The sequence below is a fragment of the Penicillium argentinense genome, assembly GCF_028826775.1.
Source record: "Penicillium argentinense strain IBT 30761 chromosome Unknown utg000009l_segment0_segment0, whole genome shotgun sequence".
NCBI lineage: Eukaryota > Fungi > Ascomycota > Eurotiomycetes > Eurotiales > Aspergillaceae > Penicillium > Penicillium argentinense.
Window position 1 is genome coordinate 1,117,052 of NW_026622668.1, and position 17,415 is coordinate 1,134,466.

Here is a 17,415-nt window from a genome sequence, read left to right on the forward strand (position 1 = left end):
CTTTTTTTGGATTTTCGTTGGAAATTTTTCTTGTCTGGGATGCCCTGCTCACAATTTGGCTTTTGCTGCCACCTAACGTTTCTCGCATTGGTTTTGGTTTTTTTTTTTTTTTGCTCGATATCCCTCGCCACTTCCGGTAATCTGCACTACCGCCGGGCCTGGTAATAGACTTACCTGAGTGATCAGCACCTCAGCAGATCTGTCTAGAAGATCGTGGTTATGTTTTTGCTCCATCTGACTTGCTGGGCTTTGAGGCAGTAATGGAACAAGGGGAATGTGTTCATACTGTTCTGTTCTGCTCTTTGTGGTTTGTTTTCGAAACGGCTTGCATGTTATTCTGCGTTCTGTATGGGTTGGCTTTTTGCTTCGTGTTTATTTTATTCCAACGGTTTTACGATCGGATTCACTATGTTTCTGATTTCGTCTATTACTTGTCGACCAGAGGGTACTGGAATAAGGGAAGCAAGCCTTGGGACAACTGGATGGACCTTTGAGGGCTCCACTCAGATGCACTCGGCAAAATTCCAAAGAGAATGTGAATGGGTTCCGAATAATAGGATTCGGAATTCCACGCATGGTCCGTGGCAATGATTGATCAAAAGGACTTTCAACACACTCTTTCAAGGACCTGGTCATTCCCTATCTTCTCTGTGACTTCGATGGGCTGTGGCTCGGACAAGGCGTGAAAGTGAAGCTACAAAAGTGCGGTTCTCTGGCGTCGGATCTTGTAGATACGGTTTATACACTTTTGACTTTTTATCTTCTTTATTTGATTGCTACCTTCTCTCATATTTTACATTATCAACTTTAAGACACTCGTACGGCGGGTTATAAAGGCCAAAGCTCACTCCTTTTCTTTTTGCCCATGTTGATGCCAGGTCATGTTTTCGATTCATGGCTCATCCAACCGACATACGAAAAGCTACTAGAACTACGAAAAGCCTTCATATTCAGAACGCTTGTTGAAGCTTCATCGCCCGCACAAGTTTAAGAGAGGCAATATTATCAGGCAGGTAGGTGACTGCTCAGATCGTTCAGAAGACTCTTTGGGGCGACTGCTTTGATGGCTGTTATGCAGGGGGATCAGCTTGAGGTATAAGCTTCTAAATTTCAGGCATCATGCCCTCTTGAAATTGGAAAGTGAGCATTGGCCGCTATAACCTTCCGTACGCTGCAATGTAATTTGGACCTCTACGTCTGACCTTAGAAGTCTTACGGGCAGATTGCATTCGATATTGGGTGACCTAGCTGGGTTTGCCATTCTCATAAGCAGGGGCATCGTAAATTGAAAGCCGTGAAAGACGTCCGTCATCACTTGTAAAAAAAAATGTCATGAGCTATCTGGAGCTCGAGCCGCGAGATTGAAAGGCGTGAAATGTATCGCCAATGGTTGATATTGTTTTGGGGCAAAGGGGAGCGAGGAGAGAATCGTGAAAGGATCAAAATGTAACGCTGGGTACCTACCGTCTGAAAAAGGAAGAAGAAATTCGAGGGCTCTCACTTGGATTTTATTGGTACCTAAGTACTCAATGGAGAAGAGCAAAAGCCTTGTAAATATTACAGCCAAGAAAAGTCGTGAAAAAACGGATTTGGACGTGAGACATGAGTCAGATGGCTATCGCTTCGATCACCACTCGAATTCTCCTTGGCCTTTGTGGAAGACGTATCTAAAGATATCACGTTAGTTAAGAGCTCGGCCAAAATGAGTCATGGGAGAGGGATATCTGACTCTTTGCCACCAGTAGTCAAGATGCCGTCCTTCAAAGTGCACTTCCACTTGTTCTTGACTCGCTGGACCTTATCATAGGTGCAAAGCATGACCTGACCTTCCATTTCATCGGCGTCGTGATCTTCGGCAACCAGGTCGTCGGGATCGTCCAAGTCGGAGTTGATAGCGTCTTCGTCTGCTTCTTCCTTAGGCTCCACCTTAAGGTCATCAGTGCCGTCGGTCTGGCCAGGCATTCTCGGGGCAGACGAAGACGGATCATCTACGTCATCTTGGCCAAAAGAGTTGGTGAGAGCTGCACGACTCATGATCGAGGTCGAATATCCGGTGGAGGGCTGAAGGAGACCACCGGCTTCGAGATCAAGCATCTGCTGTTTGAGATGCGCCTTAAGAGTCCGGTCTCCTTCACCATTTTGGGCAGCTTGTCTGCGACGGGCTACTTCTGTTTTCCAGTCGGACAGGGAGTCATCGGCACCATCAGTTTGACCAGGGCCCATGGGTGGATATCCAGGCTCCTGCTTGATCTGCGGCATCTGGCCATTGGAAGCGTGCATCTGCTGTTGATAGGTCTGTCCAGGCTGCTGAAGCTGACTCACAGTTTGAGCCGCAGCAGGTCCGTACTTGTGAAGGACATTGTTCATGGCCCGCTCTCGTGCGGAGGCGGAGTGAAGAGGAGGTACATTCGGAGCCATCGGGTTGGTCAAATTGGGCGTTGCTCCTTGTCCGTTGGTTCCAGGCTCGGTCTTGATGCGAGGACCAGCCATTGCTGCTGCGGCTTGAGGAATGGGGGCTGAGGCAGGAGGCGCCTGCGGAAGAGAGACAGGGGTAGGCACATGTTGTTGTTGCACATGTTGTTGAGGAGGGGGTCGTGGGGCGTTAGACGGAACAGTAGCCTGAGGAGGGAGGACAGGAGCTTGAGGAGTGGGCTGAGGAGCGGGATCCCAGGGGAAATGGGCGACGTTAACAGAGGAAAGCTTTTGCTGCCAGGTCTGTGAGATTAAGGGTCAGCAAAGATGGCGTGGAAAAAGAGACAGTAAGATGGTGGACAGAAGATGGCTTGGCGGCCTAAGCCCCGAAGCGGGTAGCGGCGGCCACGTATAAAGGGAGCCTCAAAAGCCGGTGTTCCCCCATAAGCACCGCCTCCCGCACACTTCGGGGCTCCCCGCTTTTGGCCGCCCACTCTGGGCCACGACGACCAAGACCATCCAGATACACCGAAGGAACAACAAAGGGGAGATAATTTACCTCGCGCAGATCAAGGAGCGTCTTTTGGTCTACACCACTTTCTTCAAAGTCGACCTGAGAGGAGTCGCAGACTTCCTGGATCACCTTCTCGAACACCGTACCCTGTGAAGAAGACAGAGATCAGCCATCGAACAACAAGAATAGCTGGAAGGATAAATAGTCTGCGACAGGTCTGAGACCATGTAGATCATGTTGTCGCAGGTTCGCACTTACCACTTGTTGGTTGGACATGTCGGCGGGATGCGAGAATAGGGGTGGCGCAGATCAGATGGGGTTAATTTTTGGAAAGGTAACGGGTATGAGACGGGCGCTGAAGAGAGCTGGTACTGCGATATCGGTTACTCGACCAGAGGGTGGTTGTTGCCTTCCGTCGCAACGGGGGAGGCCGTTGGAGCGCTGGTCGAACACGCCTCCGGGAGTCACGCGATAGCGTAGGGTGAACCTGTTCGTTGCGAAAATTCTGGTGAAAGAGGGCTGGAAGTGATTTCCAGACGATATTGGCGGGGATACGGAAGTGAGAGGTGAGGGTGAAAGCGAGCTCGGCCGATGGGTTAAAGAAAGGTGAAAGTCGATCCTCCGCGGTCGAAATGCCTCCAGTTCCGGGTGCTGAGTCATCAAAGAGCCGCCCGCCCAAAAGTTGGAAGGGGTGTCTAGATTCACCCAGGCAACTCCACGGTGAAGAGACTACGAGCAATTTGGAGACGATTTGTTCATGACGAGAGTAAAAATTGGCATTTTGTACACGAAGAGGTTTAAGGCAATAAATCATAACACCAGAATCGCCAATTACGCCAATTAAAATGAAACCCTTCTGAGAAAAACAAAATGCATGTCCCAGCCCATCAATGCAAGAGATCACCATGAACCGGGGGTATAGAGCTCGGAAAGCACGCAACACAGCCAAAGGTTAGTAGGGGAGTCTTCGAATGATTGAATTTAACGGATAGTCATCGACTTGGTCAGCTGGGCTTTGCTTCCGACGCCGCCTTCACGGGAAGCGGAAGCACTGCTGCCGGGCTTGCGCTCGAACACCTTCCAGAACTTCAAACTCTCGTCAGCCGCGGCGGTAGCCAGCATCTGGCCGTCCGGGCTGAGGCTGCTGTGCAGGACGCGAGTTTCGTGAGCAGGGATCTCAACGTTGCGCACCAGGGTTGGGTAACTCCAGATGCTGAGAGAGTTGTCGGGGAAGCCGCTGGAACTGACGATCTCGCGATAGTGGTTGCTCCATCGAAGGCTGGTGACTTGGGATCCAGTGTCGATGCTGTTGGTGCGAGCACCGGTGGTGGTGTTCCAGAAATGGATGTGACGATCGTAAGAGCCACCGCCAGTGGCCAGCAGGTTCAATTGCCAGGGGCACCAGCTGAGAGCCTTGACGGCGGCACGATGGTTGGTCTTGGTAAACTTGGGAGCGCTGAGAGAGCGAGCGTCCCAGATGTTAACCAGGTTGTCGTTGCCGCCGGTAGCAAGCTGCGCGCCGTCGGAACGCCATTCAAGGCCGCAAACCTCTGAGGTATGAGACACCAGCTCGGCAACCTTGTGTTGGGCAACGCGGACATCATGGTTGAAAACAAGACCACTGCGGGCACCGGAAGACAGGGTGTGCTTGGACCAGCCCATAACGCCCACGCGAGAGTCATGGCCGTACATGCTGCGAAGCTTCGAACCCTCCTCGACATCCCAGATCTGTATCTCACCAGTGCCGAGACCGACGCCAACGTAGGCGCCATCGCCGCTCCATTTGACACTGCTAACATAGGTGTCCGGGGCAGTCTCCAGAAGGCAGCTGACCGAGCCGGTATCAGCCGACCAAACGTAGACATTACGCTCCAGACCGATGGCCACCTGGTTGCCAGAGCTCCAGTCCAGCAAGTTGAGATAGTAGTCATCCAGAAGACCGGGAGCATCAAGGACTCGCTCGGGGGCTGTCTGAACTCGGCGACGGAATTGGGCAGACTGTGACTTTGCAGGGCGAAGAGGGCGGTTGTACTGAGCACGGAGGTCAATGGGCTTCGACGACTCAGGAGGCGGCGGCTTAAAGGCAAGAATACGGGTGTTCAGGTTCACTCCACAGGCGTTTGCCAGAGAGGACTCGTATGCGACGGCGTCCGGGGCGGGTCGGGTGTAGTTGGATGGCTCGTTGTCCTCCAAGCCCATGTTCTCAAGAGCAGCCGTAAGGTCCTCTTCGGATCCACGTCCGTTAATGTCGAAGGCGCTGGCAGCGGAGGCCAAAACGGAAGATCCTTCGTTGCCGCTGGTCTTGGGACGCTGGCCCTCCTCAGGCTTGGCCGCACCGCTTGTTGCAAGGCCCTCACTGGCAGCCCGATTTGGAATAAAACGGTCTCCAGCGTTATGGGGAATTCGAACAGTTGTCTTTCCGGCGCGGGAGCGAGTGGGTACCTCTCGGCGCGTGCGTTCTTTGGAGGGAGTCTGAGATGAGGGACCGGTACCAGTCAAGGACCAGTCAGACACGCCAAGCTCCAGATGCTTGGGGGACTTGCGGGATCGACGAGCGATGTTGGACTTGGGGGAGTCGCGGTGAGTTCGTGATGTCTTGGAGACAGGCTGCTTGGGAACCGCAGGCTTGGGACCCGACGGCTTAGAGAAGTATGAAGACAGGTTGCCTCCGTAGACCGACTTAGACTTGTCGCTCCCAGCATCGGCGGGACGGGATGGAGTGAACGGTGACGACTGATCGGAAGCCTGGGGAGTTGCAGCGGTGGCACGAGTGTGAGGCGACGGAGTCAGGGGCATGCGGCACCCTGCAGTTCTCGAAGAGAAAAGCCCATGGTGACTCTTCTTAGGAGTCGACACCTGAGCAGTCGCCATGATGAGACTGGTCGTGGTTCTGTTCGCGGAGGGATTAAGCAAATAAGGTGGAACCAGCCACCAAGTTATCAATGCAGTAGTGCTATGAGGAACTGATGCGAGAGGGTTTTAGGGAAGATGGTAGATGGAGAGGAAAAAAGGATGGCAGGAAGTATGGCGAATAAATAGAATGCCCGTCTGAGTATGGAGCACGCTCGCCCCGGCAACCGTTACCTCAGGTACGGGTGCGCCATTCCTGATCGGGCACTAGCGCTTGATGCACATGACATGCCGGTGGCTTCCCCTTTGGGCGTCGATCGCCTCCGGTAGTGGCTCTTCCAGTTGCCTCACAAAAGACGAGATTTCGCGCAAGCGGCACAATGTGGCCGGATAACCCTGAGCGTAAAGTCGAACAATTCACTTGCTTCACTTGAGGCGACTCGTGCCTCTTCTCACGGACACCGCCTGATGGCGAACCCGACGACGCCCCCCACCTCACCCCGTTCCACCTTGACCCACCCGCACGACTTCCGTCATCTTGGGCTGGATCTTCGAGAGCCTCCAATCCGACCACCCCTGGCAGAGTTCGCTCTCCTGCTTTTTCGATGCAGCAGCAAGACGCATACCTGCTGCCGGCCAGTCCCGCTGGAGGCCGTTCGGCTGCCGACTACCGCCCCAGTGTGAAGAAAGCGCAGGGTCATGTCCCCGCATGTCTGGTCAATGCCTCGGTGACGTACTGCAATAACGATCACATATATGCCTTCGGTGGCTTCGACCAGTATACAGACGAAGGTTTGTTACTCGCCCAGGCAGGGAATTCTGCCGCTCGCCTCTCCACCACTGCCTGTGCTAATTGAGAAAACTAGTCTACAACCATGTGCTCCGATTGGACCTCAATACTTTGCGATGGGAATTGGTCGATAACTATGGAGATATTCCTGGCGTGCGCATGGGTAAAGTGGTCTCTCTCATAAACTGCCTGAGCTCACTTCACTTACAAACTCTCCACCCTTAGGACACACCGCTACCCTGTACCAAGGCGACAAGCTGATTGTATTCGGCGGCGAAAATGAACACCGCGACTATCTATCAGACATCGTCATCCTCGATTTACAAACTTTCACCTGGACAATGCCCGAAATTCATGGAACGGCCCCTCGTGGGAGGGCACGCCATGCTGCGGTTATACATGATGACAAGCTCTTTATTGTTGGCGGAGTCACCGGGGAGAACAACGTGATTTTGGACGACCTCACCTACCTGGATCTACAAACCTGGACTTGGTCACGTACATGGAGCTTCACTGCCCGATTCGATCATACGGCCTGGGTCTGGGGTAATCGTCTCTGGATTTTCGGTGGATTGGGTCCCAATATGGAGCGAACAACCGACATCTGGTGGCTCGACCTCAAAGGCTCCCCATCGCTGGCCGGCATCACTTCTTCCCAAGGTACCGTGGACACCCCGGATACACGGATCACTCTGGCTCATCTTCCAGACTCCATCTCTAGTCCTTCTCAGCAAATGTCTCCGCGGTCGGGGATCTACGCCGCCAATTCCGCCAGTGTACAAGTCCGCAGTTTTGGTCGCCGTAAGCCACTCGCCCCAGGCGCCATTTCCTGTCTACGATTCCATTCAGGTCCGCACGTGCCCGCTTTGTTTTCTGGTACCCATTTCCAATCCTTTGCGTCGGGGGTATTATTGGACTTGATCACTCCATCGGAGACTGTGCGGTCGCATGACTGTAACTTGTCCGCCCTAGAACTCAATTCCTTGCGCTGGCAGCGGCTCGCTGACGGCCAAGAGATCTTCCGGCCTGGATACAGGTGGCATTATTGCACGGTCAATGAGGCGGGAACTAAGGCATGGCTTTTGGGATGCAGCCTCGATATAGCGAATGCACCAGGAGGAAGCGACGAGAATCACATGGGCGAAGTGCTTTCAATCGACCTGGAGAAGTACGGCCTGCTGGGCAACGAGCTCTCGGCGGAAGCACCCGAACAAGATGCCCCTTGGCCAGCTGATCGACCCGGACAGTCGCCTGTTTCTGGACTGGGGTCTGACCTCTCTGCCGTGTTCGATCAGACTCCCGAGTCGGGCAGTGGTGCTGACTTTGTCATCACCGCGATCCGTGACGATCACGACTTTTTAATATCAAATGACCCCGGCGAAACACCGTCTGGCTCGCCCACTGACTCCAGGCCAACTTTTGTGGAGCCTAATTCGTCTACTTCGGCGCCCATCCATGTCCACAAAATCATTTTGCAACTCCGTTGGCCCCATTTCAAGCGTCTCTACTCGGCACAGATGGCGGAATACCATACGAAACGCATGCATATTCCCGAACCGTACTCGGTTGTCCGTGCATTTCTGTACTACCTGTACACGGACAGTATCGCGGGCCATCCGGAGTACTGCTCGACGGTGATCGACGTGGCGGGCATGCTGGTCATGGCCAATCTTTACGACATGCCCAAGTTGCGCCTGCTCTGCGTGAATCGGCTGAGTCGCGAAATTGACGTGGAAAATGCTGCGATTGTCTGGGAGCGTGCTGGGCGGACCAACGAGCATTGGCTGATGCGCCGAGCCGCACAGTTCTGCCTGACACACTGGGGTCGCGTGGTGCGGACAGACGGGTTCAAGTCGCTCAGCCATCACAGTCTGATCGAGCTGTGCGAAGTGGTCGACACGGAGGGTCGTATCATTGCAGGGCCAGAGCTCGAAATGGTGAGCACGTTCAGCGGAGACCCCCAGTGCGATCGCGACTCGAAGGGTTCACGACTGCGGTTGGGGTCTACAGCCGACGAGCTGTCCGAGATGGATGGCGATGACGATGGAATGGAGATATCATGAAACCATGAAACGAATCGGACACGCATAGTCTTCCGGAGTTTGGGGCTTGGCAAGGGTTAAATATGTATTAGCATTGTTTCTAGTGAATCTATCTGCATCAAGCACTTGTAGACCTGCGGTGAACGGGCCGGCCAGCCCGTGGAATCCTCCAAGCCACTCAGACGCCGCGGTGCGGCTCCACAGCCCGACGCTCTGGGAGCGGCCTCTCCTCCGGTCTCCCGGAGTTGTTTCCTAGCACAATTAGGGAAGTTCTCCAGCATCCTCATTACCTTGCCAGATGGTCCCATCGATATATAAACGACGATACGCTGGGAGCAGCCCTACTAGCTGATCGCCTATCTTGCACGTTGCTGTTTTGGCGTTTCCCGCAATCAAAATGGGATCAATTGTTCATTCTACTCTGCCGTCCGACTTTGTCTGGGGATTTGCGACGGCCGCCTACCAGATCGAAGGCGCTACCAACGAGGATGGTCGTGGTCCGTCGATTTGGGATAGCTTTTGCAAGATTCCTGGCAAGATTGCGGGTGGCGGGTCGGGCGAGATTGCGTGCGACTCGTATCATCGAACCCACGAGGATATCGCCTTGTTGAAAACCTGCGGTGCCAAAGCCTATCGGTTTTCGATTTCATGGTTCGTACCTAAGCTTCTATAAAATTGACATCCTAACGTTGAATCCTTCTTATATTGATAGAATGAATAGGTCTCGAATCATCCCTCTTGGAGGTCGCAATGACCCCATCAATGAGAAAGGTCTACAGTTCTATCTGAAATTTGTTGATGATCTTCATGCGGCAGGAATCACTCCAATGGTGACTCTTTTCCACTGGGATCTTCCGGACGAACTCAACAAGCGATATGGCGGGTTTTTGAACAAAGAAGAATTTGTTGCTGACTTCGCACGCTATGCCCGACTTGTATTCACAGCGTTCGGATCCAAAGTCAAGCACTGGATCACCTTTAATGAGCCCTGGTGCAGCAGTGTGCTGGGATATAATCTTGGCTCTTTCGCTCCAGGCCATACAAGCGACCGATTGAAGAGCCCTGTCGGAGATGGTTCAACGGAGCCGTGGATCGTGGGACACAGTATTCTCGTGGCTCACGGCAAAGCCGTCAAGATCTATCGAGATGAATTCAAGCCACGAGATGGAGGCGAGATTGGCATCACATTGAATGGTTGTGCCGCACACTCCTTTCTTTAGCTGGGCCAGAATTGACAAGGAAACAGGCGATTGGGCCGAGCCCTGGGACCCCGAGAACTCGGCCGATATTGAAGCTTGCGATCGCAAGATCGAATTTGCCATTTCCTGGTTCGCCGACCCCATTTATCACGGCAAGTACCCCGATAGCATGATCAAGCAGTTGGGAGACCGATTGCCCAGTTGGACCGAGGAGGACATTGCCTTGGTGAAAGGCAGCAACGACTTCTACGGAATGAACCACTACTGTGCGAACTACATTCGGGCGAAAACGGGCGAGCCAGAGCTCCACGATATCGCGGGTAACTTGGAACTGCTCCTTGAAGACAAAAACGGTAAAAGCATCGGACCAATTACGCAGTCGCCCTGGCTACGCCCTTGTGCGATTGGATTCCGGAAACTCCTTAAGTGGTTGAGTGAACGGTATGGATACCCCAAGATCTACGTCACTGAGAATGGGACCAGTGTGCTGGGCGAGAACGACATGCCCCTGGAGGAGTTGCTGGACGATGAATTCCGCGTGCAATATTTCCGTGACTATATCGGTGCTATGGCAGACGCATATACCCTGGACGGTGTGAATGTACGGGCTTACATGGCCTGGAGTCTGATGGAGTATATATCCCTTCCATGCCTTTTTGCAGGCCAAATGCTGACTCGTGACTGCAGTAACTTCGAATGGGCGGAGGGCTACGAGACTCGCTTTGGCGTGACCTATGTTGACTACGAGAATGACCAGAAGCGTATTCCAAAGAAGAGTGCTAAGAGCATTGGTCAAATCTTTCATCAGTATATCGAGAAAGCCTGATTTGACTCAGCTGTGCTTTGGTTCATGATCTTTCTGTGCTGGTGGGATCAAATATGGAATGAAAATGTTGACACCGAGTCTCGACAAAGGAATTCTACGAAATTATAGACTGATGATCTGATATTTTGAATTCGATATTATCGTGCTTACAATATGTTCAAAGTTATGCGATATGTAACGTGTATATATGATGGCTGAATACTACAGTAGGGTAGGAGACAATGAATGAAAGTTCAGCACGCTATTCAGTAGATTCCTGAAAAATTCCTGAAAGGATACTGGTAACCTGTATCTAAACACCATCTCCAAGTGTTAAAATATGGGGTGTTGTTGTCACAACACTACGATTTTTCATACACTTGAACTCACTAGTATTTTGATCTGTCTAGATTTTGGCTCGTTTTAGTATCCTGGAGCTATCATTTTCATCCTAATTTTACCTGTCTGTTAGTGCTGCAAGATATTTCGTCCTGTGTATGATCATTTCATGTTGCCACAAGTCTTTCCTACTCTCACCTCCATTGAATCTGATATTGTAGTCACTGAGTGCCTTCATGAAAGTGTACGACCCAGCATTTACCTGTATTCTGGCTTACTCAAGCTTCCCAATGACTCTCTTGGTAGAGTCAGTCACAATTCGGCTACAATCCATCGTAGTGACACACCAAGTATACTAATGGAGCAACGTAAGGGGAAACAATCTTGTATGCGTAGTAAACAAGAGTGAAAATACTAAGCAAGAAGAGGGAACAAATGGTCCAAAAAAGCCACTGAACATCGAGGAAGATTAATCCAGCCCAAGGGTCAATCCCATCAACTGTTTGTGCTGGTTCGAATACTCTTCTTTGATGAACAAGTGTCTTTATAATAGGGGCCTTAGGACCGTGGAGGTATGCCTCCTCGTTATGAAAATTCCCTTCTCGAGAAAAGGGAAGTCCTTTGCGGGAGAGCTCACGAATCCACTGCTCGACTTTGTCAAAGGCCCTATCGAAAACTAAATCAGAGTGGTCCTCTAAAGACTCTAAGTAGAGTGGGTTGTAGACTAAGACCGATAGGGAGTAAGGCTCGTAAACATTCTCAGGGCTCCAGGAGAGAGTACAAAAGTATCGGAAGCGAAGAACGCATATCCGGATTCTCTCGAGTAAAAGTTTGTCGCTGAACTGAAGGACCTCCTCGGGCAAGTGGACGTTAACATAACAGCGAGTACTCATGATGAGGTCACTGTCTCAATTGTAGTTAGCCAGGTACCTGTTATTTGTTTGAACGTTGAATCCCACCTGAACGATGAAGCTTTACCTCAGGTAGGTGATGGCTCAGATTGGCCGAAGTGAATGAATATTGAGACCTAAGCCCAACTAGGCTCGAGGTATATATAGATCATGTTGCTGGGACAGAGTATGACTAGCAACAAAGGCATTGAGCACGGCTAGTTTGACATGTTTCATATATTGAAACTGTTCAATCAATGCTTCCTTTGACAATATCCCAGGCTTCTTTAATGCCCAATCAGCAACAATAATAGACTAATTGGCCTTTGTTCACGTTCCGCTATCCTTTCTTCTTAGTAGAAGCTCGTCCTCCGACCGAATGCTCCTTTTGGGTAGCGTCTATGAGATCACCCTCAAGCTTACGGAAGAGGTCAAAGAATCACTACGTTTTTCTGTCATTTTTGCGACGGTCACTGGTGCATTGCATGAACATTACGAGTACTTATCTCCGAGGCCCCCAACTCGGACTCTCGGACTCGGAGTTTTTGCAGCGGACCCGAAGGATCGCCGACGGACCGTCAAAGGCACTGAGGAGGCTTTTGTTCAATTACTTTTATGGTTTAGGACAATCGCACTCCAGTCAGGCGTGGAACTAGCTTTGATCGAATGCTAGGCATTGGAATACGTGCGGCGGTTAGCGCGCTGGGTGGACCCCAAATGGCATCGCGATTAGCGCGTTGTTAAGTCCGAGGCTTAAGACCGTTCTCCGTCATTGACTCCGTCGAGGCCGACCAGCAAGAGATATATAAAGGAAACACTTGATATGCATTCAATAGTGTCTCTAAGCAAAATCGCATGGACTCTTCCCTGAACACTCTCTCAATGTCTTCTCAGCCGATCCAGAAAGTCGCAATTGTTGGCGTAAGTTTCTTTCCAAGGCCGCGATGCCTGCATCTCTGAATGGAATGTTGACTGATATTCTCCAGGCCACCGGGCGCATTGGAGGAGCCTTCGCCAAGGCCCTCGTCGATGGTGGCAAGCATACCGTCACAGCTCTGACTCGCGAAGATAGCAAGGGCAAAGTCCCCGACGGTGTCCACGTCGAGAAGGTGAACTATGACGACGAGGCTTCCATCATCAAGGCCTTAAAGGGACAGCAATTTGTTGCTATCACTCTCGGAGTTCGAGCCCCGGACGACCTTCATAGCCGAATTTGTGCTGCTGCAGGCAAGGCCGGTGTGTCCTATATCATGCCTAATGCCTACGGCTACCCACTCGCCCCCGGCGATGTGGGGGAGGAAGGATCTTATTCGAGGTTGGTTGTGGACCGTGTCAATGACACCAAAAATGGGGTTTCGTCATACATTAAGTTGTCGTGTGGATTCTGGTATGAATGGAGCCTGGCTATCGGCGAACAGTGGTTCGGCTTTACAATCAAGGATCGCAAAGTCACCTTCTTCGATGATGGCAAGCGCACTATCACTGTCAGCTCATGGGATCAATGTGGACGCGCTCTGGCAGCACTCGTTAGTCTTCCCGAGTCGGGCAGCTCTCCGTCGCTGGCCGATTATAAGAACGAAGATTGTCCGATCTGTAGCTTCCGTGTCTCACAACGGGACATGCTGGACAGCCTTCACCGTGTGCTAGGCACCACCGACTCCGACTGGGAGATCACCTATGAGCCTGTGGAGAAGCGCATTGCAGATGGCACCAATGACCTTTCCCAGGGAAATTTCACTGGGTTTGCCAAGAAATTGTATGGAGGTGTGTTTTTGGCCTCCAATCCCACCAGCGACTTTGCTGCCACGAAATCGGCCAATGAAGCTCTCGCACTGCCCAAGGAGGATCTCGATGAGGCCACAAAAAGGACAGTGGCAATGGTTGAAAGTGGATGGAATCCTTTTGCGGATATGTAATATGAGCTATTCTGCCAGGATGTGATTTAGCCTCAAGTTGCGGATCAAGTACCTCAAAAGGCTGATTAACATGTGTCAATACGACTCATTTAATGTCATATGCAGAAATACATAATTAGTGATGGATCTAACCATATCAGCTGTTCACAGTCCATCCTGATTGTACACTAGTGTAATGTAGTATATCCTCCGGCTAGAGCGTCGATCCTCAATTGCATTTCCCCACCGCGCCTCCACTCGGATCGTGCCGTCCCCAGCCACCCCCAAATCCGAGCTCCATCGGATGATCCGACACTTGTGGAGAATAAAGGAGACGAGAAAAGTTCGAATCTCCTTTGAACGCAACGGAATTGAAATCCTCGCCCGATATGAAGGCTACAGCCATCATTGAGTTGTCCTCGGGGCCCGTTGAGGCATTGACTGTCGATGGTCTGGTTCATGCACGCGGGATTCCCTACGCAAAAGCCCAACGATTCGAACCCCCTCAGCCTCCCGATGTCTGGAATGAAACCCTTGATTGCACAGAGCCCGCCTCAATATGCCCCCAGCTTCCATCACGATTGGAGTCGGTGATGGGCCCCTTGACCAAGGGCCATCGGTTAGATGAGTCCTGCCTGCACCTCTCCATCACTGCACCCAAAGATGTCCACGATGCTCCCGTCATGGTCTGGTTACATGGCGGGGCCTATATTTCCGGTGGGGGTGATCTAGACTGTTACCAGCCCGTCGATCTCGCCAAGAGAGGAATTGTTTGCGTCAATATCACCTACCGACTCGGTGTGTTCGGGTATCTCCGACTGGAAGGAATTGCTCCTGCCAATCTTGGACTCCTCGACCAGCGCGCTGCTCTTCAATGGATACAACACCACATATCATGTTTTGGTGGAAACTCCCAGAATGTGACTATGGTCGGCCAGTCGGCAGGCGCTGATTCAATTATCTGTCTGATGGTTGCCGAAAAGACGACAGGCTTGTTCCATCGCGCGATTTTACTTAGTCCACCGCTAAGGGAGCTGGTTGAGCGAACACCTACAGGACACCTACTCTCCAGAAAGGCAGAGGAAATTATGACCAAAGACCCTAGAGGAATGACTGTCGATGAATTGCTCACTTTGCAAAAGAACCTGTTGTTGGACCCGGTCCAGAACCAAGTTATGCTATTTGCTCCAAACCTTGGATTTGAACCATTGCCAGCAGAAGAAGATTTTGATAAGAAAGTCGCGAAAGCAGCCAAGAACATCCCGATCCTAATCGGATGGACTGCTCATGATGGTCGCCCTTTTGCTAGTATGATGGGACCATCGAATGTGCTCGGGCTCCCTGTCCTAGGTCCATTTCTGGAGGCCCTGGGCACATGGTACATCACCCAAAGCTACTTCAAGTGGCCATCACAATGCTTTTCGCAGCAGGTAATTGATGCGGGAGGCTTATCAACTACTTATTCGTTTGGGTGGTCGGCCCAAGCAAGCTCGCTTGGGGCTTGCCACTGCATTGACATTCCATTTGTGCTTGGAAAGTGGGAAACCTGGAAATCAGCACCGATGCTGAATGGAAAAGATACTCAACAAGATCTGTATCGAGTTGGGTCGCATCTCAAGGATATATGGTCAAGATTCATGAATGGGGAAGTGCTGGAGAACAAACATATAGATATCGAGAAGGAATCCAGTCCTAACCCAGCTATTTTTAGTCGCTCACAGTAGCTCCTAGGATTATCGGATTATCAAACGGATTAAACCCTACCTTATTATTTCGCAGTTTCCTCGTTTCAAAGTAGTAAGAGTTTCAATAAGTCAAGCTGTATCCTCGGCTCTCGCAGACCTCATCTGTTGTCGCCTCAGGCACCAAGGCATGCGCGCTCAGTTCCCCGCCAGTTCGAATTTCATGTTCAGCCTCGTCTCTAGGTTCGTCTCACCCTCGATAACCCAATGGGCCCATACTGATGGATTGAGGATATGATTCGATCTAGGCATGGGTACTGAAATCCCCACCAGTCGCCGTATTGGGGCTCCCAAATCTCGCACCGGCTGCAAAACCTGCAAGTACGCTTTCCTCTCCAGATGTCTTTACGCACCCCCTGCTAACCGCTGGCAGAATTCGGAAAGTGAAATGTGGCGAGGAAAAGCCTAGTTGTCTTCGCTGCTCCACTACTGGACGAAAATGCGACTATGAAGACGAGACACCATCTACGGGTCCCTTTACCCCGTCGGCTCTGATTCCCAGCGACATGCTGTCACTATCGCCAAATTCAGGCCGCCGAGAACGCCGAGCATTTGAATATTATTTTCAGTATGCGTCAACACAGCTTGCTAGTGGCATGAGTATTGACTTCTGGACGACCGTCGTTCCACAAATCTGCCGAAGTGAGCCTGCGGTGTGGGATGCAATGATCGCAATCAGTGCTCTTTTTGAATATCCAGACCAATGCCTAGATTTCACCTACTTGAGAAATCAACGTCAACAACCAAGGTCCCTCACTCAAGTCCAACAGGAGGCTTTGGTTTGGTACTCACGATCAATTTCGAGTATCCAATCTCAGTTCGACAGGAGAGGCGCCGACCCTTACATTGCGCTCATCAGCTGTATTCTCTTCATCTGTATAGAGACTATGCAGGGACGGGTGGAAGAAGCCCTCCAGCTCTACCGACAAGGCGTGAGCCTGGTCTTTGACTTGCGCGCTCAAGTTGGTCATGGGCGAGTTTCCGCTAGTAAAGCTGCTCTCCTAGAGGAGACCATTATCCCTCTGTTTTTGCGACTGGGCGCAATTTCTCTCACAATATCGGGCGTTCAAGCGAATGGGCTTTACAGGCCCGCGGAGATAGAGGAACTCAGCGCATTCCAATCCGTCGACGCGGCACGGTTATCCATCACGGTTCTCTCCACCGAAGCTCAACTGCTCGAGCGGGAAGCACAAGAACACCTCACGGCGGTTGGAGGCGACTCTGCTGCGAGCAAAGATATGATATACCGACAACAGTCTCTTTTGAACAAGCTCACTTGTTGGCATCGGGCATACATCAACATGTGCCATGGAGTCTACCCTGGATCCTCAGTGCCCCTTAACGCTGAGCCTGTGCTTTTGACATACTATGCAGCCTCATTTATCTACGTCTCTGAGTGTCTAACCCAAAGGGAACTTGTATACGACTACCATATCGAGAGATTCAGGACGATTGTCGAGCAGGCCGTGTTAGCCCTTGCTGCCACGGCTGGGCCAACTAGTGCCCAGCCGCCTTTCACCTTCGAAATGGGTGTCGGTATTCCGCTCTTTCTCACAGGACTCAAATGCCGCGATCCATTACTTAGAAGGAAGGCCCTGAAGTTGTTGCGACAGGCGCCACCAATGCAAGGGTTCTTCAAGTGCACGCCTGTCGCCCAACTGGCCGAGAGCTTGATGAAGATTGAAGAGAGCTATAGCCTAGCGCTGGGAAGGCACACCGGCTCACATATGGCTACGATTCCTGAAGAAGCTCGTATATGTAAGTATGGAATATTCAGGCCTGAGAATGGTCTGCCTCCGGGCGTTGCTGAAGAGGACATTGCTGGATACAATTGCGGACCGGGGCAAGTCTTTTTGGTGTATTGGAGAAATTGCTTTGATGGCAACAGCAACACGTGGAAGAAAATCAGCCATGCTGTGCCGATAATAAATTGATTG

The 17,415-nt window shown here is 51.5% G+C and overlaps 7 protein-coding genes across 7 annotated transcripts; 5 read left to right on the forward strand and 2 right to left on the reverse strand.

Moving 5' to 3' along the window:
- Nucleotides 1–1,627: 1,627 nt before the first annotated feature.
- On the reverse strand, nt 1,628–3,202 carry N7532_008018 (transcription initiation factor IIA large subunit; the record flags this gene model as incomplete). Its single annotated transcript, XM_056620510.1, has 4 exons — nt 1,628–1,667; nt 1,730–2,715; nt 2,864–3,073; nt 3,185–3,202. 4 exons carry the CDS (start codon nt 3,200–3,202, stop codon nt 1,628–1,630), a joined length of 1,254 nt encoding a protein of 417 aa, XP_056471316.1.
- Nucleotides 3,203–3,907: 705 nt separating this feature from the next.
- On the reverse strand, nt 3,908–5,797 carry N7532_008019 (WD40 repeat domain-containing protein; the record flags this gene model as incomplete). Its single annotated transcript, XM_056620511.1, has 1 exon — nt 3,908–5,797. One exon carries the CDS (start codon nt 5,795–5,797, stop codon nt 3,908–3,910), a length of 1,890 nt encoding a protein of 629 aa, XP_056471317.1.
- Nucleotides 5,798–6,381: 584 nt separating this feature from the next.
- N7532_008020 (Kelch motif domain protein) lies at nt 6,382–8,629 on the forward strand (the record flags this gene model as incomplete). Its single annotated transcript, XM_056620512.1, has 3 exons — nt 6,382–6,568; nt 6,643–6,729; nt 6,792–8,629. The coding sequence occupies 3 exons, from the start codon at nt 6,382–6,384 to the stop codon at nt 8,627–8,629; spliced, it is 2,112 nt and encodes a 703-aa protein (XP_056471318.1).
- Nucleotides 8,630–9,005: 376 nt separating this feature from the next.
- Nucleotides 9,006–10,633, forward strand: N7532_008021 (uncharacterized protein; the record flags this gene model as incomplete). Its single annotated transcript, XM_056620513.1, has 4 exons — nt 9,006–9,259; nt 9,330–9,802; nt 9,855–10,440; nt 10,495–10,633. The coding sequence occupies 4 exons, from the start codon at nt 9,006–9,008 to the stop codon at nt 10,631–10,633; spliced, it is 1,452 nt and encodes a 483-aa protein (XP_056471319.1).
- A 2,090-nt stretch (nt 10,634–12,723) lies between these two features.
- On the forward strand, nt 12,724–13,757 carry N7532_008022 (uncharacterized protein; the record flags this gene model as incomplete). Its single annotated transcript, XM_056620514.1, has 2 exons — nt 12,724–12,762; nt 12,828–13,757. 2 exons carry the CDS (start codon nt 12,724–12,726, stop codon nt 13,755–13,757), a joined length of 969 nt encoding a protein of 322 aa, XP_056471320.1.
- Nucleotides 13,758–14,125: 368 nt separating this feature from the next.
- On the forward strand, nt 14,126–15,460 carry N7532_008023 (uncharacterized protein; the record flags this gene model as incomplete). Its single annotated transcript, XM_056620515.1, has 1 exon — nt 14,126–15,460. One exon carries the CDS (start codon nt 14,126–14,128, stop codon nt 15,458–15,460), a length of 1,335 nt encoding a protein of 444 aa, XP_056471321.1.
- Nucleotides 15,461–15,728: 268 nt separating this feature from the next.
- Nucleotides 15,729–17,412, forward strand: N7532_008024 (Zn(II)2Cys6 transcription factor domain-containing protein; the record flags this gene model as incomplete). The annotated part of the gene is made up of 2 exons (XM_056620516.1): nt 15,729–15,799; nt 15,852–17,412. The coding sequence occupies 2 exons, from the start codon at nt 15,729–15,731 to the stop codon at nt 17,410–17,412; spliced, it is 1,632 nt and encodes a 543-aa protein (XP_056471322.1).
- Nucleotides 17,413–17,415: the final 3 nt, after the last annotated feature.